The sequence below is a fragment of the Salmo trutta genome, chromosome 23, assembly GCF_901001165.1.
Source record: "Salmo trutta chromosome 23, fSalTru1.1, whole genome shotgun sequence".
In the NCBI taxonomy this organism is placed as follows: domain Eukaryota; kingdom Metazoa; phylum Chordata; class Actinopteri; order Salmoniformes; family Salmonidae; genus Salmo; species Salmo trutta.
The window spans coordinates 26,884,881-26,910,003 of record NC_042979.1 but is presented as its reverse complement, the minus strand read 5'-3'; the positions used below and the strand labels follow the sequence as shown (position 1 = coordinate 26,910,003).

At 44.6% G+C, this 25,123-nt stretch overlaps 1 protein-coding gene across 1 annotated transcript; it reads right to left on the bottom strand.

The window, feature by feature from the left end:
- Nucleotides 1–11,095: 11,095 nt before the first annotated feature.
- Nucleotides 11,096–22,644, bottom strand: LOC115159681 (myomegalin-like). Its single transcript, XM_029709638.1, has 27 exons — nucleotides 22,363–22,644; nucleotides 20,825–20,935; nucleotides 20,628–20,704; nucleotides 20,467–20,536; nucleotides 20,061–20,341; nucleotides 19,742–19,898; nucleotides 19,485–19,538; nucleotides 18,028–18,165; nucleotides 17,643–17,756; nucleotides 17,473–17,526; nucleotides 17,120–17,266; nucleotides 16,866–16,961; nucleotides 16,600–16,737; nucleotides 16,371–16,508; nucleotides 16,044–16,223; nucleotides 15,641–15,823; nucleotides 15,230–15,334; nucleotides 14,496–15,092; nucleotides 14,174–14,350; nucleotides 13,959–14,061; nucleotides 13,423–13,803; nucleotides 12,954–13,143; nucleotides 12,599–12,720; nucleotides 12,272–12,499; nucleotides 11,736–12,001; nucleotides 11,424–11,537; nucleotides 11,096–11,259 (listed from the first exon to the last, which is right to left on the bottom strand). The coding sequence occupies exons 1-27, from the start codon at nucleotides 22,438–22,440 to the stop codon at nucleotides 11,116–11,118; spliced, it is 4,443 nt and encodes a 1,480-aa protein (XP_029565498.1). The 5' UTR covers nucleotides 22,441–22,644; the 3' UTR covers nucleotides 11,096–11,115.
- Between the last annotated feature and the right edge of the window lie 2,479 nt (nucleotides 22,645–25,123).

The following is a 25,123-nucleotide window of genomic DNA, read 5'->3' as shown; positions in this document are numbered from 1 at the left end:
GATTGGTCCTGGTTCTCTCGTGATCAAGTCTTTCACATTCTGGAAAGCAATGTTGTGTTGCTTGTCCCAAAGAAACTCACTGGACTGCTTTAGCAGTTGACGCAGGGGTGCATTAGCATTGGAAAGGCTGGGTGCGAACTTGGATAAGTAGTTGACCATGCCAAGCACTGTTTCCAGCTCTGCACGGTTTTTTGGTGGCTCCATTTCTTTTATGGCTGAGATCTTCTGTGGATCTGGCTTGATTCCATTCGCTGTGAGAAGATGTCCGAAGTAGCTGACCTCTGTAGCGCCGACTGTGCTCTTCTCTGGGTTGAGCCGGACTCCTCTCTCGCGGGGTCTTTGCAGCATCGCGCGGAGGTTTCGGTCGTGCTCCTCTTTGGTTCGACCATAGACAAGGATGTCATCCACAATTGCCACAACTCCGTCGAGGCCTTCGTACACTTCGTCGATCTTTCGCGGAAACTCATCTTGGGCTGAGATAATCCCAAAAGGCAGGCGACGGAACCTGTAGCGTCCAAACGGTGTGTTGAATGTTGTGAGCTTAGATGACTGTTCTGTGAGCTTGATAGCCCAGTAGCCTGATCTAGCGTCCATGACACTGAAGTAGTGTGCTCCCGCTAGCTTGTGTGTGATGCCATCTAGCGTCGGTAAAGGGTAATGGGGCCGTTTGATAGCCTTGTTCAAGTCTCTTGGGTCGAGGCATACTCGGAGCTTGCCTGTGCGTGGTTTCTCCACCACCACTAACGCGTTTACCCAGTCGGTCGGTTCTGTAACCTTGGTGACTATGTCAGATTGTTCCATGCTCTCCAACTCTTTCTTCAGACGGGCACGGAGAGCAAGGGGAATCTTTCTCGGGGGGTAGACCACAGGGGTTGCGTCTGGGTCAAGGTGAATGGTACATTCTCCTGGGAATAATCCTATTCCTGTAAAGACATCAGCAAACTCCTCCAGTACATTTCCTGTCTCTACTGGTGCTGTTACTGATAAAACTAGCTTGATGAGGTCCATGTCTAAACATGCTTTAAGACCTAGCACTGCAGGTGCTCTAGTGTCAACAACGTAAAAGTCCAACATCATGTCACTTTCCTTGTATTTGCATTTGAAAGTGCATGTGCCTTTTACTGGGAGCTGTTCACCACCATAACCAGTCAGTCTGCGCATGGTGGGCTGTAGCTCGCACTCAGATGTCAAGCTGCGGTACTTATTCAGAGGAATAATGTTTACTTGTGCACCAGTGTCTAGTTTGAACTTTAGCTTTGTGCCTTGTGTTCCTATCTCAATGTCAGCAAAGGCTTGCTCTGTCTCTGATATGTGACTTTTTTGTGTCACTGATTCAATAAACAGTTCATCATCATTTGACTCTTTGATTGACATTTCATCTTCACTCACTGTGTGTACTGTTTTTCCACGGTAAGCTCTGCACACTTTTGCAATGTGATTCCATTTACCACATTTAGTACACTGTTTGCCTTTAGCTGGACAATTTCCTTGTTCGCCATGCACTTTGTATCCACAATATCCACATGTTTTGGGGCGTTTTGAGTCTGTGTCGCTCTGTTTTGGAGTTATGTCTCTCTCCGTTCTGAAACGCGCTCTCTGGGCACCGGAGGTGTGCTTTGATGTCTGCCTGACTGCGTGCACTGCTTGTTCACGTGATGCGCTCGTGCTGCGGCGCGAAATGGTTTTCATCTGAGCCTGTGCTAGCTCGTGAGATCTGGCTATGTCGATAGCTTTGTCCAGCGTTAGCTCAGACCCAACATTCAAAAGTTTCTCTCTCACTCGCGGTGAGTGTATTCCAAATACGATATGGTCCCTGACCATCTCATCCTTGTTTGCATAATCACAGTCTTTCACAAGCAGACGCAGCTCAGTCACAAACGGTTCAAAAGACTCGCTAGCTCCCTGTACTTTCTCATGGAATTTGTACCTAGCGAAAATTGTATTAGTCTTCGGCACAACATATGCTTCAAAACGATCGTAGTATGTTTTCAGTACCTTTGATTCAGCCTCGGTAAGTGTCCATGTGTTGTAAATATCTCTCCCTACCGATCCAGCGGAGCAGGTAGCTACATTTTTCCTCTTCTCCTCTTTCCTTCAGAGGACCCGTGAACATTAGCTCCACATGCTGTTTGTACTTACGCCATGCATCGGGTAAGTTTGTAGACTCCCAGTCCATTCGAGGTGAAGGAACTCCAGAAAAATCCATCTTTTAAGACCATTTACTCTGACACCATGTCTTGTTTTGTACGCTTTGTACAAATAATAAAACGCAGAACTACAGGATGTTTCTTAACATAACTCTTTATTAACTAGCTACAACTACATGTTCGCCTATCTCCAACCACGATCAACTGACTATGCCCTAACCGTCTGGGTGGTCTTAACCAATCACTGCACAGTAGGATACGGCGGTAAAATGCATCCAATTATAATTCAGTATGTATTCACATATGAATATTACAATAATAGCAGTCGGTTAACATAACCTTTATGAATTATAAAGCCTATGTGCTTTTTTTTTTACATAAATTCTTCAGAATTCACACAAACTGACGTTAGCTGATGAAGATTATCTCGTTAAACAAAACGTAGGAGATCTTCCAAGACTGTTTTTTTCCCCATACCTTATTTTCGGCGTTTCTCCCCCTCCCCCCCCCAAAAAATGTTTTTTAAATAATTTGCTCACATTGTATATAGACTTATTTTTCTACTGTGTTATTGATTGTATGTTTGTTTTACTCCATGTGTAACTCTGTGTTGTTATATGTGTCGAACTAACCGTACAATTCTCACTTGGACTAGGTGAGTTTTATCAATATAATCGGCTACATTTAATTAAAAAAAAGTGAAATGCTAATTAGCAACAGAGAAGACCTCATACAAGTCTACAAATTCCTGCAGGAAGCTCCTGCAAGTCATCTCTAGCTGACACTGTCAGCTACATTTCCCCAGCGAGACCTTCTGTGCCCAATCCATGCAGAATCCATTTGTATTTATTTCACCTTTATTTAACCAGGAAGGCTAGTTGAGAACAAGTTCTCAACTACGACCTGGCCAAGATAAAGCATAGCAATTCGACACATACAACAACACAGTTACACATGGAATAAACAAAACATACAGTCAATAATACAGTAGAACAAAAGAAAACAAAAAGTCTTATTACAATATAGCAATTAAACACTGGAATGGTAGATGTGCAGAAGATGAATGTGCAAGTAGAGATACTGGGGGGCAAAGGAGCAAGATAAATAAATAAATACAGTATGGGGATGAGGTAAGTAGATAGATGGGCTGTTTACAGATGGGCTATGTACAGGTGCAGTGATCTATGAGCTGCTCTGACAGCTGGTGCTTAAAAGCTAGTGAGGGAGATATGAGTCTCCAGCTTCAAAGATTTCTGCAGTTCGTTCCAGTCATTGGCAGCAGAGAACTGGAAGGAAAGACGACCAAAGAAGGAATTGGCTTTGGGGATGACCAGTGAAATATACCTGCTGGAGCGAGTCCCATGGGTGGGTGTTGCTATGGTGACCAGTGAGCTGAGATAAGGCGGGGCTTTACCTAGCAAAGACTTATAGATGACCTGGAGCCAGTGTGTTTGACGATGAATATGTAGTGAGGGCCAGCCAACGAGAGCATACAGGTCGCAGTGATGGGTAGTATATGGGGCTTTGGTGACAAAACGGATGGCACTGTGATAGACTACATCCAGTTTGCTGAGTGGAGTGTTGGAGGCTATTTTGTAGATGACATCGCAGAAGTCAAGGATCAGTAGGATAGTCAGTTTTACGAGGGTATGTTTGGCAGCATGAGTGAAGGAGGTTTTGTTACGAAATAGGAAGCCGATTCTATATTTAATTTTGGATTGGAGATGCTTAATGTGAGTCTGGAAGGAGAGTTTACAGTCTAGCTAGACACCTAAGTATTTGTAGTTGTCCACATATTCTAGGTCAGAACCGTCCAGAGTATTGATACTAGTCGGGCAGGAGGGTGCGGGCAGCAATCGGTTGAAGAGCACAGTGTCCAAAGAAGGGCCAGATGTATACAGAATTGTGTCGTTTGCGTAGAGGTGGATCAGTGAATCACCAGCACCAAGAGCGACATCATTGATATATACAGAGAAAAGAGTTGGCCCGAGAATTGAACCTTGTGGCAGCCCCATAGAGACTGCCAGAGGTCCAGACAACAGGCCCTCCGATTTGACACACTGAACTCTATCTGAGAAGTAGTTGGTGAACCAGGCGAGGCAGTCATTTGAGAAGCCAAGGCTATTGAGTCTGCCGATAAGAATGCTGTGATTGACAGAGTCGAAAGCCTTGGCCAGGTCAATGAAGACGGCTACACAGTACTGTCTTTTATCGATGGCGGTTATGATATCATTTAGGAAATGTTAAGGGAACTGTAGCCTACTGTTTAGATGGGTTAAATGGAAACTGAAATCTGGACATTGACTAACCAGAATAACCTATTGTTTTTTTGGCAAACTCCAAAGTCCTCTTATAATATAATCACCGATGTCAACTAGATTGAAGCGTGCATTCAGTCGATCTATTACATTATTCTGTTGAGCAAGGGTTTATTTAGTCTTCTAGGGCAACATATAAAGACAAAAGAGAAGTTACATGTATCTAATTATTAAGTTGACTAACAAATAGCCTCCCAAAATGTTGGAAATTATAAGCAGAAACATATCAAAAATCAGTTAAAAAAAAGTTGTGCACCCACTGTCCCCAAAAAATTCTGCAGTCTTTGACTGTAGCGTATAGCACATTTTTTTATATTTGCAGGTTAGGGTTGGGTGCAGGCCATAGTCGGGCGGTTGCGGATGAGTTATTAGCAATTGCTGGCGGGTGCAGGTGAACAAACAGCTGACCCGTGCACAACTATGCATCTCTACCTGATAGTCAGCAGCAGCAGGTCAGAGTGAAATATATATTTTTAATTGTGTTGCAATTTAGAAGTAGCCCAAAATGCCCGTAACCCACGATCAATACATTTTCACCTGCCACATTGTTTTCAAAGTAGTCCAATTTTAATTGGAAAGTCACGGACATGGCAACCCTGCATCCCTCAGACCATCCGGTGCATGGACATCCTGTGCGGAGTGTAATCCGAATGCAAGCGTTCAGTTGTGGAGAGTACAGTACATCGAGCCTATGGACAGACAGGTCAGTAACTCATCAAATATGATACGATACTGTGTAAAACATTGAATTTGTAGATGCATCAACATTTTTACTTAATGTCCCCTTTTCCCTATGTTTTAGATATGAGGCGTGACATGCAAGGTAAAATAATAATAGCAGATAACACTGCTACTCCTACTGCTCTCTCTTCGTCTGCCCACGTATTCTCGCATACCCCTAGAGCATCGAGCCAGCGGGGTGGTGGCACTGGAATCCTCATCTCTCCCAAGTGGACATTCTCTCTTTCTCCCCTGACCCATCTGTCTATCTCCTCATTTGAATTCCATGCTGTCACAGTTACCAGCCCTTTCAAGCTTAACATCCTTATCATTTATCGCCCTCCAGGATCCCTTGGAGAGTTCATCAATGAGCTTGACGCCTTGATAAGTTCCTTTCCTGAGGATGGCTCACCTCTCACAGTTCTGGGTGACTTTAACCTCCCCACGTCTACCTTTGACTCATTCCTCTCTGCCTCCTTCTTTCCACTCCTCTCCTCTTTCGACCTCACCCTCTCACCTTCCCCCCCTACTCACAAGGCAGGCAATACGCTTGACCTCATCTTTACTAGATGCTGTTCTTCCACTAATCTCATTGCAATCTCCGACCACTACCTTGTATCCTTTTCCCTCTCGCTCTCATCCAACACTTCTCACTCTGCCCCTACTCGGATGGTATTGCGCCGTCCCAACCTTCGCTCTCTCTCTCCCGCTACTCTCTCCTCTTCCATCCTATCATCTCTTCCCTCTGCTCAAACCTTCTCCAACCTATCACCTGATTCTGCCTCCTCAACCCTCCTCTCCTCCCTTTCTGCATCCTTTGATTTTCTCTGTCCCCTATCCTCCAGGCCGGCTCGGTCCTCCCCTCCTGCTCCGTGGCTCGACGACTCACTGCGAGCTCACAGAACAGGGCTCCGGGCAGCCGAGCGGAAATGGAGGAAAACTCGCCTCCCTGCGGACCTGGCATCCTTTCACTCCCTCCTCTCTACATTCTCCTCTTCTGTCTCTGCTGCTAAAGCCACTTTCTACCACTCTAAATTCCAAGCATCTGCCTCTAACCCTAGGAAGCTCTTTGCTACCTTCTCCTCCCTCCTGAATCCTCCTCCCCCTCCCCCCCCTCCTCCCTCTCTGCGGATGACTTCTTCAACCATTTTGAAAAGAAGGTTGACGATATCCGATCCTCGTTTGCTAAGTCAAACGACACCGCTGGTCCTGCTCACACTGCCCTACCCTGTGCTTTGACCTCTTTCTCCCCTCTCTCTCCAGATGAAATCTCGCGTCTTGTGACGGCCGGCCGCCCAACAACCTGCCCACTTGACCCTATCCCCTCCTCTCTTCTCCAGACCATTTCCGGAGACCTTCTCCCCTACCTCACCTCGCTCATCAACTCATCCTTGACCGCTGGCTACGTCCCTTCCGTCTTCAAGAGAGCGAGAGTTGCACCCCTTCTGAAAAAACCTACACTCGATCCCTCCGATGTCAACAACTACAGACCAGTATCCCTTCTTTCTTTTCTCTCCAAAACTCTTGAACGTGCCGTCCTTGGCCAGCTCTCCTGCTATCTCTCTCATAATGACCTTCTTGATCCTAATCAGTCAGGTTTCAAGACTGGGCATTCAACTGAGACTGCTCTTCTCTGTGTCACGGAGGCTCTCCGCACTGCTAAAGCTAACTCTCTCTCCTCTGCTCTCATCCTTCTAGACCTATCTGCTGCCTTTGATACTGTGAACCATCACATCCTCCTCTCCACCCTCTCCGAGTTGGGCATCTCCGGCGCGGCCCATGCTTGGATTGCGTCCTACCTGACAGGTCGCTCCTACCAGGTGGCGTGGCGAGAATCTGTCTCCGCACCACGCGCTCTCACCACTGGTGTCCCCCAGGGCTCTGTTCTAGGCCCTCTCCTATTCTCGCTATACACCAAGTCACTTGGCTCTGTCATATCCTCACATGGTCTCTCCTATCATTGCTTTGCAGACGACACACAATTAATCTTCTCCTTTCCCCCTTCTGATAACCAGGCGGCGAATCGCATCTCTGCATGTCTGGCAGACATATCAGTGTGGATGACGGATCACCACCTCAAGCTGAACCTCGGCAAGACGGAGCTGCTCTTCCTCCCGGGGAAGGACTGCCCGTTCCATGATCTCGCCATCACGGTTGACAACTCCCTTGTGTCCTCCCAGAGTGCTAAGAACCTTGGCGTGATCCTGGACAACACCCTGTCGTTCTCCACTAACATCAAGGCGGTGACCCGATCCTGTAGGTTCATGCTCTACAACATTCGCAGAGTACGACCCTGCCTCACACAGGAAGCGACGCAGGTCCTAATCCAGGCACTTGTCATCTCCCGTCTGGATTACTGCAACTCGCTGTTGGCTGGGCTCCCTGCCTGTGCCATTAAACCCCTACAACTCATCCAGAACGCCGCAGCCCGTCTGGTGTTCAACCTTCCCAAGTTCTCTCACGTCACCCTGCTCCTCCGCTCTCTCCACTGGCTTCCAGTTGAAGCTCGCATCCGCTACAAGACCATGGTGCTTGCCTACGGAGCTGTGAGGGGAACGGCACCTCCATACCTTCAGGCTCTGATCAGGCCCTACACCCAAATAAGGGCACTGCGTTCATCCACCTCTGGCCTGCTGGCCCCCTTACCTCTGAGGAAGCATGGTTCCCGCTCAGCCCAGTCCAAACTGTTCGCTGCTCTGGCACCCCAATGGTGGAACAAGCTCCCTCACGACGCCAGGACAGCGGAGTCAATCACCACCTTCCGGAGACACCTGAAACCCCACCTCTTTAAGGAATACCTGGGGTAGGATAAAGTAATCCTTCTAACCCCCCCCCCTTAAAAGATTTAGATGCACTATTGTAAAGTGGTTGTTCCACTGGATATCATAAGGTGAATGCACCAATTTGTAAGTCGCTCTGGATAAGAGCGTCTGCTAAATGACTTAAATGTAATGTAAATGTAAATGTAAAACATAATTTAAACATCACATTTATAAATTTCCACTGTACCCATGATAAAATGCAATGTGAATTGTGTTGTACTACTGAATGAAACTGTGAGAAGATGCACTCAGACCAGCCTTAGTGATTTAACTTACCTTAACTACATTACTTTAGTTGGTGGCTTTGAGCAAAACTTTAGTGTAATATAACCTATTCTAGGAGCCTATTGTTTGTATATGATCTTTATTCATTGTTCACTTGTTTTTCAACAATGTCAGGTACAGGCTGGGGCCTTCAGCCAGTAAGAAATCATTTGAACATCACAGATATAAATTCCCACTGTGCCCATGATAAAGTTAACTACATTACTTTAGTTGGCTGCTTTGAGCAAGACTAATATGTAATATAAACTATTCTGGGAGCCTAGTGTGTGTGTATGAACTATGTGGAATATTTGGACCATTGGCTTCCCTGAAAACAGGTACTGACAGGAAGAGCAATATGAGTCTGTCAGAGGCCGTCACGCTGGATGGGGATGGTGATGGAGGCTTTGGTGGTCCACACAATGAAGATGCAGATGTCCCTTCCAGTGATGTGGAGCTGACCTTGGACCTGGTGCCAGTAAGGATGGTCTTCACGAAGGCGGTAAGACCCTCCCTCCTTGATATAGAAATCCTTCTACTGCCTCTTACACCATCGGGACACTTGACCTCCACCACTGCTGTGGTGCCCACCAGACCATCCGATGAAGCAGCCAGGATCCCAGACCCCGTGACCCTAAGCCCTGACTCCTGAACAGCCATCCCGTAACCATTGTGAATGCCTTGATGCCCTCAAATCTTCAAAGGCACAATATACACTGCTCCAAAAAATAAAGGGAACACTTAAACAACACAATGTAACTCCAAGTCAATCACACTTCTGTGAAATCAAACTGTCCACTTAGGAAACAACACTGATTGACAATACATTTCACATGCTGTTGTGCAAATGGAATAGACAACAGGTGGAAATTATAGGCAATGAGCAAGACACCCCCAATAATGGAGTGGTTCGGCAGGTGGTGACCACAGACCACTTCTCAGTTCTTATGCTTCCTGGCTGATGTTTTGGTCACTTTTGAATGCTGGCGGTGCTTTCACTCTAGTGGTAGCATGAGACGGAGTCTACAACCCACACAAGTGGCTCAGGTAGTGCAGCTCATCCAGGATGGCACATCAATGCGAGCTGTGGCAAGAAGGTTTGCTGTGTCTGTCAGCGTAGTGTCCAGAGCATGGAGGCGCTACCAGGAGACAGGCCAGTACATCAGGAGACGTGGAGGAGGCCGTAGGAGGGCAACAACCCAGCAGAAGGACCGCTACCTCCGCCTTTGTGCAAGGAGGAGCAGGAGAAGCACTGCCAGAGCCCTGCAAAATGACCTCCAGCAGGCCACAAATGTGCATGTGTCTGCTCAAACGGTCAGAAACAGACTCCATGAGGGTGGTATGAGGGCCCGACGTCCATAGGTGGGGGTTGTGCTTTCAGCCCAACACCGTGCAGGACGTTTGGCATTTGCCAGAGAACACCAAGATTGGCAAATTCGCCACTGGCGCCCTGTGCTCTTCACAGATGAAGCAGGTTCACACTGAGCACATGTGACAGACGTGACAGAGTCTGGAGACGCCGTGGAGAACGTTCTGCTGCCTGCAACATCCTCCAGCATGACCGGTTTGGTGGTGGGTCAGTCATGGTGTGGGGTGGCATTTCTTTGGGGGGCCGCACAGCCCTCCATGTGCTCGCCAGAGGTAGCCTGACTGCCATTAGGTACCGAGATGAGATCCTCAGACCCCTTGTGAGACCATATGCTGGTGCGGTTGGCCCTGGGTTCCTCCTAATTCAAACAATGCTAGACCTCATGTGGCTAGAGTGTGTCAGCAGTTCCTGCAAGAGGAAGGCATTGATGCTATGGACTGGCCCGCCCGTTCCCCAGACCTGAATCCAATTGAGCACATCTGGGACATCATGTCTCGCTCCATCCACCAACGCCACGTTGCACCACAGACTGTCCAGGAGTTGGCGGATGCTTTAGTCCAGGTCTGGGAGGAGATCCCTCAGGAGACCATCCGCCACCTCATCAGGAGCATGCCCAGGCGTTGTAGGGAGGTCATACAGGCACGTGGAGGCCACACACACTACTGAGCCTCATTTTGACTTGTTTTAAGTACATTACATCAAAGTTGAATCAGCCTGTAGTGTGGTTTTCCACTTTAATTATGAGTGTGACTCCAAATCCAGACCTCCATGGGTTGATAAATTGGATTTCCATTGATTCTTTTTGTGTGATTTTGTTGTCAGCACATTCAACTATGTAAAGAAAAAAGTATTTAATAAGATTATTTCATTCAGATCTAGGATGTGTTATTTTAGTGTTCCCTTTATTTTTTTGAGCAGTATATATTTGTTTTATTTTTATGTTCAGTTCATATAATATAATTTAAAACTATGCATTTAGGTGTCTGTAATAGAATATACTTGTTAAAAATGAATGTAGACATTAATGAATTAAATGCCTTTCAAAATCTTTTACAATGGCGTACCAAAATGGCTCCTCCTGTCAGTCGTCTAGGGTTAATACATATAATTGTAACACACCCACATCGTACCGCACCCCCAAGACTGAAATATTTTTTTTTAATGAGCAGCAGAAAACACATGTGGAATCGCTGAGTTCAATCGCTACATGCCGCGTTCATATACTGGTCACTAGGAGTTTCCTAGTTCCGACTAGCACGTGAACGTGGCATCAGTGCATAAGCTTATCATGTGCGTCAAATTTATATGGCACATTTCTACATTGATTAATCTGTCCAAAAATACAACACAGAATTGAGAGAAACAACAGCATTGCAATGGCAATCTTTTATTAAGACTGATGAGGGAAGCTCTCATTCTTTCTATTTGAATCTATGAAACAAAGATTGGCTTAGTGGAATGATGATCATTTGCTGCTATTCACTCACTCTCCCTACTTTCCCCAGGTTCACTCTTCTCAGTCGTTTGACGGCCTCAGAAAGCATCTTCTTGTTTTGAGATTGCTCCCTCTTCATTATCTCAATTTTATTCTTCAGTTTCAGGTTTTCCAAGTAGAAATCCTGAGGGGAAAACCAACATGTAGAGAATAAAATGTAAGAATATGCATTGCTGTTATAAAATCTATATTTTTCACTGACAATGTTGCTCAGACAAAATGCATGTGAGGTGAGCTGCAGTGTTCACATTTAAACCCTGACTGGTGATACATGGGGAGGATCTCTACCTCTTGGCTCTGGTAGATATTCACAGAGTCACTCTGAGAACGCCTCTCTTGGAGCCTCAGAAGATGACAGGCACCGATGGTAGATGAGAGATGCTTGATGTACTTCTGGTCCACCTGAATCGGAGTGACATCAAACAGCAGCAGTGTGAGATAAAATTATGAAAGGAAAACTGAGCACTGCTTTAATCACGTGAGCAAAACATCTCAAATGTGGTTTGGGGAAAATATTAATAATCATAATATTGAAACCTGTGGCATTTCAATTCCCCCTTGGGGACCACTAACGATACATTCAAATTCCGAAGGACTCACTGCTGACTGTGATGTGGGATTGGAGTTGTTGTTGTGGCACTCCTGTAGTAGCCTACTCATCTTATTGGTCATTGTCTTCCCTTCTGATATCAGTCTCTGCAGGTTGATGCAATCATCCTCCTGGCCAGTGACATTAGGGCTCTTGTCATTTGCCCACAGTGGGGATAGGCTACTGTTCAGTAAGGATGGGACCGAGTCATCTATGCTGGAGGTAAGGCTGCTTTGTGAGAGGTTGTCATTGTCCTTCTTGGCATGATCTCTTCTCCCTGAATAATAAAAACAGTTGTGATAAAGTCACTGAATTTAGTTGAATTTGCCATTCAAGTCAACCAATGTGTTGATTTTCCTAAGCAGAAGCCTATCTTTGACAACCAATTTGATTACTAGTGTTACATTTACTGTATGTAGTCTTGATGGTGATATGAGGGATATAAAGCCATTTCAATGAAGCTTCGATTGAAAATATGCTGCCATTTCTTTTTACGCCATCACAATACATAATGATCACTGAGACATTTCACAGTTCTTACTTGTACCTGAAGGACTGCTCCTGCTTGAATGCCTGGATGCTCCACACTCCACATAGTTGATGTTGATGTTTGTTGGAGGGCACTCGGGCCAACCAGAATGCTCAGGGTGTTTCTCCTCTGTGGCTTTAGTCTGTATTGTGTCCTTATCGGCAAGCTGTGCTCTGATTCGCTGGATCTCAGAGAGGAGTTGATTTAGCTTGGGGTTGTCCGGGAGACCGCCTCCAAACTCTGATGCTGGATGAAAGTGTAGCAACTCAACATAATCAACATCACATCTAGCAAGAATAACTGTAGATGGAGAGAAAAAGTGAGGGACCTTCTTGTATACATTACCAGTGGGGTTGACTGCAGCTGTCCTCATCTGCTTGGACCCCTGCATCTCCTCACAAAATGACTTGAGGAGCTCATTGCTGTTGGTGAGCTGTTTTTGATAGGCATCGAGTTCTCCCTTCAACCTTAGACAGTGAAATAAACTCACATCAAGTATTCTATTTGTCTGTCAACATCTAACTCAATCAGCCTGAGAGCCAGTTCTGTTTTAGCCATCAGTTCTGCAGTACCGATGTCAAGCCAAAGAACCTCTGCCCCAGGCTATAATTCAATGGAAAACTAACAGTCAAGGCTGGGATGAAGGAGTCTGGAGATTGGACTCCTACTATTTCCTATACTTCTTATTACTTCCTCCAACCTGTCTATCTCTTCCTGTGTGGAGCTAAGTGAGCCCTCCAGGCTCCTGTTGTTGTCCTCAGAGCGTGCGAGCCCCTCTGTCAGCCTCTCTCTCTCCTCCCTCAGCATGTCACTCTCTCTCTGGAGCCTTGTGAGCTCACAGGCTGTCTCAACCAGAGACGCCTTCAGTCTCTCTGACTCAGCATGCACGCCTGGACATCAGAACAAAAGCATGTACAGTAACAGTCCTGATTATTCCCTCTGAACAGTCATGCAGATAAGTGTGAGGGTAAGTGTGTTCACCACTTGAATAACTAGGTAGTTATTGTCAAATCATTTGTTGGCTAATTAACTTTAGTGTAACTCCAGTTTTCGTGTAAATCTTTAATTTACATTAATGCATGATTTACGTGAAAGTACAATATAAGTGTGCATCTCAAGTTATGATTTCTCCCCAAATAAATAAATAATGATCCCTATGTCTGACTGACCTGGGTGGTTCTGGCCCATCTCTGTCCCTGCCTGCTGGGCTCCAGTCTGAGTTGCTACCTGCTGGGCCTTATGGTTCTTCAGATGCTCCTGGAGCCTCCCGTTTGCCTGGATGCTCTCCTCCAGACTCTGTCTCAGCCTCAAGATCTCCTGCAGCTGCTCCTTCATTTCTTCTTCCACTGTGAGTGAGTTGGAGGGGGAGAAACTGCGTCCATCACCCCCCTCTCTCTGAGCCATAATGGATCTGCACAGGTCCAGCTGGCTGCGCAGGGTCTTGTTGAGGTGCTTGCTAGCTCTCAGTCTGTCCAGCAGACTGCCATTCTCCCTCTGCAAAAGTTGGAGACACCTCTCACACTTGGTCGGGCCAGCCTCAGTTGAAGGAACTGGGAAGAGGGAGGTGGAGAGAGTGAAATGGAAAATAAAAGAGAGGGAGGAAGAAAGGAAAGGGGAATGAGAGAGTAAGAGTCTTTATGAGTCTTTTACAATTACACTTCAGCTACAGACCACCCCAGACCACAGACAGACCACTTACACTCACCTTCACTGTTCTCTGGGATGGTGTGGTTGTCAGGGTCCAGAGTCTCTCTCTGACAGGGATTAGTTCTCCCCCCCTCCCTTTGGACTGCAAAATGGTCCAGGCCCTAATCAAAAACACACAGTAAGATTGATAAGAGTAGGAAATTAGACATGGGAACTGTAGATAATTGATTGAATTCCAATATAATTGACTCCAGTTCTGATGGTCTACAGTACCTTGATGACTTGCTCCCTCTCAGTCAGGAGTCTATGTTCAGAGACCTCTGAGCACTTCTCTTGCAGGGAGGCAGAGATCTGAATCTGTGCTGTGGATAGCTGATCCTGCCTCTTCCCACAGTCCTCAAGCTCCAGCGTATGCTTGGCCAGCATCTGGCTGTGATGTTCTCTCAACTCCTTCAAAGAGAAAATATAAATTAGTTTCTGACAGCGTTGTCTCAACGTCTGTGGTTAAAGGAAAGAGAGGAGACAGAACCTTTTGGCTAAAGGTAGTGTATTATGCACACCTATATATGGTTCTGGTGGAAACTATTCTCGTTACCTTGAACATCTGTTCATTGATGGTGATGTAAGACATTAGCTTCTCTACTGTGAGTTTGTAGTTTGTCAGCTGTATCTCCTTGTCTGCTGTGCTCTGCATGAACAGCACATCCTTCTCTTTCAACATCTGATCCAGTTGCTCCAGCTTCATACTACTATCCTCAGTCTGGCTCTGTAGTTTCTGTTCTGCCAGTTGATTTTCTAGCAACAGTTTGTCCTTATCATCAGTGATCTGAGCCAAAATGTCCACAGTCTCCTTAAGTCTCTGTTCCAGCTGCTCCAACTTCCTGTCTCTGTCCTCTGCTTGACCCTGCAGTTTCCTGTCTGTAAGTTGATTGTCCTGCAGATATTTGCCAGTGGTATGAGACAAAATGTCCTCCATTTCCTTGAGTTTCTCCTCCAGCTGCTCCAACTTCCTGTTGCTGTCTTCAGCTTCACCCTGCAGTTTCTCAATTTCAAGTTGATGGTCTGTCATCTGTGTCTCCTTTTCCTGGGTTGTCTGAAGCAAAATGGCTTCTGTCTCTTTTAGCCTCTGTTCCAGTTGCCCCAGCTCTTTGTTGCTACACTCAGCCTGGCTATGCAACCGGCCAACCATGATCTGGGGAATGAGATGAGACAAACAGTCCAGAAATAGGTACAATACATTCCCAATTTTTATTCCACAACTAGAAATTACACTGTGAAATGGTAATTATATAAGAATAACCAAATAATTACTTAGAATTGTCACTCTACCTCTAGATCCTCTGAGTTCCTATTGACAACCTCCTGTAGCTGGGATATGATATAATCTTTCTCCTGGAGCTCCTGGTCCAAGCCCTTCATCACTGACTCTAAAGACTACAGGAGAGAGACAGGAATAAGAATTCTGAAATGATATCTGATGTTCTATCACTTAACACCAGATGTATTGCAGTAGGTTGAGTACCTATATTATCAACTCAATGAGTCACATATATGTGTAGAACATGGGTCTCCACTACACTGCAGTCACTTGAGAGTTATGCACTAAAGGTTCATATAGACAAAGAGTTACAAAATAACAGCTTCCTAGGTTTGAGACCCCTAGTCTACGTGACTGTTGTATAAGGACATACATTTCTTGTAGATTTGTCCTAAAATGCAGAACTTTGAGGTTTCTGTTACCTTTAGCACATGAGCATTGGCAGACTGGATCTCTTCCACTGTGAGTTGGTGGTCAGTCAGCTGGCTCTGCTTATCTGCATTGATTTGAGCCAACATGTCCTTTGTCTCTCTCAGTCCCTGCTCCAGTCGTTCTAGCTCCCTGTTGCTTCCCTCCATCTGGCTGTGGAACTGACCAGCCATGACCTGAAGAGATATTACCAGCAATATGACAGAAACTCTGAATGAGATTAATTTGAACAAGATAGTTCACTTTTTTGCTCATGTTCAACTTCGCTAGGGTGTTGTTGTTTCCTCAAAACCATTTTTAAATCTGCTAGCTTGTTTATTTAGCAACGTCCAGAATCTTCTGGGTAGCATTTTTGGGGAATATAGCATTCAAAAGCATAGTTGTGTCCTCCTATACCTCCATGTCCTTGTTCTTCCTGTCCAGAGCGACCTGTAGGTGTGCAAAGGACCTGTCCTTGTCTTGTAGTGTTTGGCACAGGCTCTCCTCCAGCTCCTGCTTGGCTCCCTGCAGACTGTTAAACACATCCCTGGTCTGAGCCATCTCCACGTCTCGCTGTTGCATCAGAGCATCCACACTCTGCTCAGCACAATACATTGTATTATTAACATTAATAACATACGACATAAAAAAAATTAAGATGAATGACGTATGAATACAATTCAAAGTGATATATCACAGGGGAGATAGTTTCACCAGAGGGGTAGGCAAGTGAGGTAAACATACATTTATCAGATCTTGACAGCAAGACAGCTGATTGTTCATATCTTGCAGATCGGTTAGCTTCTGCATCAGTAGAGACAGGTTTGAAGAACTGTCATTTCCTTTCCCTTCAATGGCAGTGAGGATCTCATCCTTGGCTTGCTAAGAAAATATAGGGATTCTCTTATCAATTAACAAACCGCAATCAATATGTGGTTAAGTACTGGAAATAGTATGCATTGAGGTAAAGTACATTTATAGCATCTTGGATGTGAGACAGGAGATCTTCTTGGGCAGGCGGGTGTGTTTGGATGTGCAGCAGAGCCTTCTGAAGACGCTCGATCTCCCTGTTGTTCTGCTCTACTACAGACATGAGCTCTTCCCTGGCTCTCTGCACCAGAAAACACATAGCTAGTTGAGTCTTTCAATCTTTTCTATTTCTAACAAAAAACAAAGGTATGGAAATGTACACTGAGCAAAAGCTCCAAAGAATATGATATGTGTGACTGTGAATCTCACCTCAGAATTCTCCTTCACCTCTTCAACCTGCTGCTGTAACACTGATTCCTGATGGTGACCAGTGGTCATGTCAGGGCATGTGCACACATGGCCCTCCTGAGAAAGAGAATGTCAAAATTGGTTCCCTTTCACACTCCTGTGTATATTATCCAGTGAACCCGTTGACAGTCATTGGAAATGATATGATACCAATACGGTATGCTTTTTCATACAGTGCTTGCTTAGTTGATTCTGGCTTGTTGTAGACCTAATACCTGTAGCAATTGATCTTTTTCCTGCAGTGTGCAGTTGAATGTCTTTACGGCAGCTTCCAGCTCCTTCAGATTAATCTCCTTCTCTGTTAGGAGGAAGTCTTTCTCTGCCATCTCCTCATTGGACTGCTCCAAAGCATCCTGGAGCTCCTGATAGACAAAGGAACAGTACTTGAACAGATAGAATAGTGATCTGCTTATCTATGCAGATAAAGCTGATTAGCTTATCAGTTCCTGAATTTCATGTATTTAAAAAGATATGTGAAAAATTACATAAACATGTCACAGGAGAAGTGGATAATTTAACTCCAGAATTGGAGAACAGAGGACCTGGAGAGAAAAGGCCTGTGCGTTACCTTGGTCTTTGAGTCATATTTCATCTTCTCATTGGCCAGTTCATTTTCAAGAGTCTGGGGAAAAACCAACAACAACATTCTCAGGGACGGATAAATAAGAGCTACAAAATAGATGGATGGATCTACAAACAATAGTTTTGGCCAGCGTATGAACAGCTGTGAGTTTTTACATGGATTGTATCCTCATGGCTAAACAGCAGATTGTTGAGGGTCAGCAGATCTTTCTCCTTCTCCAGCAGACATGCCTGAAGCTGGCCTATCGTGTCTGTCACTCCATTGCTTGACTAAATGTGAAAGGTTAAAGATGAGTCAACTTTACATGATATAACCTAATTTACTCCATTACTCCAGCATTTCATTTACATTTTGTTAATTTTGCAGACGCTGTTATCCAGAAAGACTCCAGAAAGGTAGTCAGCACATTCAACTAAGGTAAGTAAGTCAACCACAAAACAGTTATGTTGATGCCAGGGATTGAACCCGGAGCCTCATACAGGCAAAGCATGCACTCCACACTGAGCTACATCCCCTTCTATGAATGGATGATATTCTTACCTGAACAGCTTTTTTCTTCTCACTATCTTTCTCATGTATTTTGCAGTTGAGTTTCAGGATGGTGACTTCCTGCTCCTTGACTTTAAACTCACACTCAGCTAGCTGGAAATCCTTCTCTGCCATCACATCATGCATCTCCTGAACAGTGAGTTATCAGCACCATTATTATAATCATTATGACATAATTATTATAGATTTGGGACATATCTAGTCATTCTCTGTTCCTGCAACAAACACAATGTATAAACACACTATATATACAAAAGTATGTGGACACCCCTTCAAATTAGTGCATTTGGCTATTTCAGCCACACCCGTTGCTGAAAAGTGTATAAAATCGAGCACACAGACAAAATGAAAGATTCTCCATACACAAACATTGGCAGTAGAATGGCCTTACTGAAGAGCTCAGTGACTTTCAACGTGGAACCGTCATAGGATGCCACCTTTCCAGCAAGTCAGTTTGTCAAATATCTGCCCTGCTAGAGCTGCCCCAGTCAACCGTAAGGGCTGTTATTGTGAAGTGGAAACGCCTAGGAGCAACAACGGCTCAGCCGCGAAATGGTAGGCCACACAAGCTTGGCCTCCAGGCCACACAAGCTCACAGAACGGGACCGCCGAGTGATGTCCTCAGTTGCAACACTCACCACTGAGTTCAAAACAGCCTTTGGAAGTAATGTCAGCACAGTAACTATTCATTGGGAGCTTCATGAAATGGGTTTCCATGGCCAAACAACCGCACACAAGCCTAAGATCATCATGTGCAATGCCAAGCGTTGACTGGAGTGATGTAAAGCTTGCCGCCATTGGACTCTGGAGCAGTGGAAACCATTTCTCTGGAGTCATTAATCACGCTTCACCATCTGGCAGTACGACAGACGAATCTGGCTTGGCAGATGCCAGGAGAATGCTACCTAAGTTTGGTTGAAGAGGAATAGTGGTCTGGGGCTGTTTTTCATGGTTCGGGCTAGACCCCTTAGTTCCAATGGAGGGAAATCTTAATGCTACATCATGCAATGACATTGTAAACGATTCTGTGCTTACAACTTTGTGGCAACAGTTTGGGAAAGACCCTTTCCTGTTTCAGCATGACAATGCCCCCGTGGACAAAGCCAGGTCCATACGGAAATGGTTTGTGGAGATCGGTGTGGAAGAACTTGACTGGCTGGACAGAGCCCTGACCTCAAACCCATCAAACAACTTTGGGATTAATTGGAATGCCGTCTGCAAACCAGGCCTAATCGCCCAACATCCGTGTCCGACCTCACTAATGCTCTTGTGGTGAATGGAAGCAAGACCCCACAGCATTGTTCCAACATCTAGTGGAAAGCCTTCCCAGAAGAGTGGACTTTTGGTCATGAAGTGTATGTATATGATGACTTCTGTTTTTGATTGGGCCAATATGGAATTTGATGCTTGATTTGATCATGAATATTCGGCTTTGTGTCTCATTCCACCTTCAGGTGTCTGTCATATTTCCTCTTCTCTCTGCCACGATCCTGTTCCAGAGCCTGAGAAATAAAGGTTTTAAAGGTTAGTGACTGACACACACACACAAACACATGCAGACACACACAAACACATGCAGACACACACACACACACACACACACACACACACACACACACACACACACACACACACACACACACACACACACACACACACACACACACACACACACACACACACACACACACACACACACACTGACCTGCAGGTCCATCTCTCTCTGAGCAATGAGAGATGACAGCTGGCGGTCAGGGTCAGCTGATGGCTGGTCTCCGCTACCCTGGCCAGCACCACTGTATCTCAGCTGGTCTATTAGAGCCTCCTGGGACTTCACAGATGCCTGCAGCTGCTCTATCAGCCTGGGAGAAAGTGAGGGACATAGAGAGAGAAATAATGAAAGAAGAAGAGGGAGATAATTAGAGGGAGAGAGTACAATCCTGTAACAGGTAAGGACAAACTTAATTCATTGTGATTCCATGGAGGGAACAGAAAAACCTAAGGAGGTCTCCAGTCTCTCCTACCAGTCTCTCTCCTCCAGCAGATTGAGTAGGTCCTGGAACTTCTCTGGGTTCTGGTCTGGTTCCTGTTCCTTGGATAGGGGGTCAGTCTGTGTGTGTGCATCGGACTGGGAGTGTTCAGGTTGGGTGGGGGTGTCCGACTGGGAATGGTCAGTCTGTGTGGGTACGTCAGATTGGGAGTGACCCTCCCCCCGAAGCTCCTTCTCCAGCTCCAGGCAATGTGTCCTCTCCTGCTCCAGCATGGTTGTCAGCTTCCCCACCTCCACTCTGGATGAATCCAGATCCTGGAAATAAATGGGAATGATATTCAGCAAATCTTGGAAGACATTGGAGAACACTTGTTTATTGAATACATCTTCAGCCTAATGTTATGGAATACATCTTCAGCCTAAATGTGTTGTTCAGATACCTTCTCTAGCTGCTGGATCTTGGTGTTGCAGTACTCTCGGAGCTGATCCATCTGCTCTGGGTAATCTTGACTAGATCGTAGAAAACACAGGCAGATTAGATACAATACCAACAAATATGATTTCTAGTCAGTCAAAATGAAAGGTTCTTGTCTAAACTTACAGTGCAAGGGCAGAGACCCTCTGCAGCTCCTTCAATTCCTCTTTCAGTGTTTCAACCTCTACCTTCAGGTCAATGTTCTGTGTTGAGACAAAAACACATGTAGTTATGCAGTAGGCCTACCTGTACAGTATTCCTTCAAAGTAGTTACATGACTGTGATGTTCATGGCTTTGTTGAGATCCGTCTCTGATCGCTCACTGTTTTGTACATTTCCTCAGCAGAGTCATCACACCTCTGCTGCAGCCGCTCCTCGTAGAAGAAGATGCGGAGTCTGAGGTTGAAGTTGTCCTTCTTTAGGTCAGAGATGATCTGAGAACAACAGTGTGAAGGGGAATAGTAGTGTTAGGACCAGAGTTACATGTACTGCCTATCTATGTCTCTGGTGAGGCCTATTTAGAGCAGCATTTTTGAATGAGTGGTAAGAAATCTTTTGAATTCATGGTCCCATTTTAAACAACTAAATGTAATGAAGCCTTCATAAACCCTTTATAAGACCCATATGTAACCGATGTGAAATGGCTAGTTAGTTAGCGATGGTGCGCGCTAATAGCGTTTCAATCAGTGACGTCACTCGCTCAGAGACCTAAAGTGGTTGTTCCCCTTGCGTTGCAAGGGCCGCGGCTTTTGTGGCGCGATGGGTAACGATGCTTCGTGGGTGTCAGTTGTTGATGTGTGCAAGGGTCCCTGGTTCGAGCCCAGGTTGGGGCGAAGAGAGGGACGGAACCTACACTGTTACACATATACAAATGCTTTAGAAGTTCTAAATAAGCATATGTCATGCTATAAATGTTGGTAAAAAAGTTGTCACCATTAGCAAAGCACCAGATCACTTGTTATATCATCCATCGCTTAGAACTTTGCTTATAAATAATTTGTGAAGCATTTATCTAGTCGTGCTTATGAAGACGATTATACAAACAGGCTAGTCGTCATGTAGGCTAGTGTAGGCCGACGGTCCGCCCCTAGGTGGTGAGGTTAGGCACCAACACATCTGCCACACTGACCCTCAACACAGGGGTCGTGCTTAGTCCACTCCTGTACTCCCTGTTCACCCATGACTGCGAGCCAGGCCTAATCAACCCAACATCAGTGCTTGACCTCACTAATGCTCTTGTGGCTGAATGGAAGCAAATCCCCGCAGCAATATTCCAGCATCTAGTGGAAGGCCTTCCCAGAAAAGTGGAGGCTGTTATATCAGCATAGGGGGGACCAACACCATATTAATGCCCATGATTATGGAATGAAATGTTCAACGAGCAGCTGTCCACATACTTTTGGTCATGTAGTGTATCTACCTCAATTACCTCGTACCCCTGCACACCAACTCTGTACTGGTACCCTGTGTATATAGCCAAGTTATCATTGACTCTGTACTGGTACCCTGTGAATATAGCCACGTTATCATCGACTCTGTATTGGTACCCTGTGTATATAGCCAAGTTATCATTGACTCTTTGCTGGTACCCTGTGTACATAGCCAGGTTATCATCGACTCTTTACTGGTACCCTGTGTATATAGCCAGGTTATCATCGACTCTGTACTAGTACCCTGTGTATATAGCCAAGTTATCGTTACTCATTGTGTATCTATTATTACGTTTATTAACATGTGTTTAACTTTTCTATTATTTCTCTATTTTCTTTCTCTCTGCATTGTTGAGAAGGGCCAGTAAATAAGCATTTCACTGTCAGTCTACACCTGTTGTTTACGAAGCATGTGACTGCTGTGTCTGCACCTGTGTTATCTCCTTCATGGTGAATGGTCCATCGGTGGTCAGCAGGTCCAACTGCCCCAACTCTTCTGCGAGGTCCATGTTTTAACGCTCTGCCTACAGTTTGGTTTGACCTAAACACGGCCTGGTCTGGTGTTTAGCAAAAAGTATAAACCAAGCAGTGAAACACGTACCATGAGCATTTCACATAAAATGATATCTCATGTATAATAGTTTCTATTTGGAGTATTTCACCTGTTTAGAGCAGCAAACCCATGTTCATATTTGATTTGAATACGTCTTGCCGCCGACTGCTTCTCCTTACCTTCATTGACACCAGTGCACGTTCTAGAACTCAATAAATAATTTGATGTAACAATTGATGTAAATAATTCGATGTAACAATTGTCTCCTAGGTAACAACATGAAGCTTCTACGTTCCTTAAAAGTGATAGCTATCATTAAGAAACTTTCCCACCTTCTTTGATATCATCAGCGAGGATGAGGCGAAGCAATATATTTTTCAACTGTTTGAAGATTTGACTGATGTATACAGTGGCGATTTTAGATTGTAAATCTTGGTGTACATTTATTTTTTTAGATGCATGTCAGCAAAGCCACTACACAACACAATACATAAATTGCACTATAACGGTGACAAACGTTATAGTGTCTCTACTGACAATTGAGATGTACAAACTATGGCATAAAGGGACGACGAGCAGATTAAAGGCAATCCGTAATTTCGATTAAGACATTAATGAGCAAGCTAGGATGGACATAGCCAATATAACTATTTGTTCAGCACTTTTGAAATGTACAGCGACAGAATTCAGAACATTGGCCATTCTTACAGTATTCTCCCTGTACACCAAGTCAGAACCGTAGGATAAATAAAGGGGGCATATAAGCAGACAATGAAAGCTCTTACAATATTCAATGATTACATTTCTCTAAAACAGGCTATAGGCTATATGTGCACCACCAAGTCAGAACGGTTGGCGAAATTACGAGGTCAAAAGGGACCAAATTATTATGGTGAGGCATATGGCCTACTAACAGCTTACTACACAACATACACTTAGTATTACTTTCTTAGCTACGGTATATATATATCTCCCCTGGCTTATTACATAATTTATGCAGCAGCATACAATACATTTTTGGACTCACCTTGTTGTGCTTTGCTCACTTGAACAGGGAGGTGGCTCAGCAGTCCTTCGTGGTCAACATTTGTCATTAAACTTAGTCATCAAAGTCTGGCATTCTCTGGATTTATGGTGCTTTCAAGACAACTGGGAACTCTGAAAAAAACAAGGTAGAATCATGATGACGTCAGTGATCTTCAGGTCGGAGCTCTAGAAAGAGGCCCGAGTTCCTGACTTTCAATTCCGAGTTGGATGACCGTTCAAAACTTATTTTCCCAGTCGGAGCTGGTATTTTTCAGAGTTTCCAGTTGTCTTGAACTCACTGAAGTCTGAGATTTCCCAGTTCCGAGTTTCCAGTTGTTTGAGCATGGCAGAAGTTATGCTGGATTGACAGCATGGCCAATGCTGAATGTTTATCCTTTAAAGCTTGGAAAATCTAACATTTTGAAAGTATGATGTCAGTCCAATCAAAGCTACTGTAGATATTACATGATTTGATGTTTATTTTATTTAACTAGGCAAGTCAGTTGCATATACTTATTTTCAATGACTGCCTAGGAACAGTGGGTTATCTGCCTTGTTCAGGGGATGAACAACTGATTTTTACCTTGTCAGCTCCGGAATTTTATCTTGCAACCTTTTGGTTACTAGTCCAACACTCTAAACACTAGGCTACCTGCCACCAGTTTATCTGTGGCCAATGTCATGACGTAATTTTATCTGTGGCCAATGACCTTGAGCCTTTTTGGATGGGCACTTCTAATGTAAGTCTATGGCAGCACCCAAGGGGCTTTAATTTTTTTCGCTCTACCCTTAGAATTTGCAGCGACTAGTGTCCCCATGAGTGACAGAACACTGAGTCAATCATAGCACAATTAGAGAACATTTCCAACCTCTACGCTCTGTATTTTCCGCTGGCTGCACTGAAAGCACTAAGCTAGGCAGAAACATCTGCATTTTGGAGCTGCCTTACTCAAGAAAGCAAAAAGGAGCCCATGTTTGTATGCGTCTTTATTAACTTCATATTATAATTTTTTTTAAATTAAACATTGTTTGCAAACTGATATGTGACATGTATTAATGCCAAAATAACATACAAAACAGGCAACCTGAACAAGAAGAAGAAAAAAAAAACAAAAAAAAAACAGGCAGCCTGCCCTGAATAATGGGTCGCCACTGGATGTATGGCAGTCCAAGATACTGAAATACATTGATATTACAATGCATACACAATAAGAAATTCAAGTTGAAAAGCACAAGTAAAATTCATAATAACAACATGTACATTAAGGAGACTCAATGTGTTGATTAATGTTTATTTACCACCATCTTTGATGGCCAAAGATCATAGCCAAATATAGCCTTTCTTTGGTGAAATCAAATATCTTGTGAAATGAAACTTTGAGGTGATGTCACGGTTTATACAGTATGTAGTGTGGCGATACTGCCATCTTGTGGTAAAGGTGAAGGACAATCTTCCCGGTATCCTCCGTAGGCAATTTAACGATATTCTCTGCGATAACGAAGTATACTTTTTTGGAAAATGGCAACTGCAAAAACTTCATTTCAATAATGTATTCAATTGCATTCCTAATACTTTATTTAGAAAACCTTATTGTTTCTTACTTTTTACGGAA

Bases quoted from the DNA above. Each gene is read 5' to 3' on its own strand.
- LOC115159681 (XM_029709638.1), bottom strand. From the start codon at position 22,440: ATGGACCTCGCAGAAGAGTTGGGGCAGTTGGACCTGCTGACCACCGAT. The intron at 14,351-14,495 runs GTAACGAGAATA...TTCTCTTTGAAG, and splicing joins TCAATGAACAGATGTTCAAG to GAGTTGAGAGAACATCACAG. The intron at 13,144-13,422 runs GTCAGTCAGACA...TCTGATGTCCAG, and splicing joins GATGGGCCAGAACCACCCAG to GCGTGCATGCTGAGTCAGAG.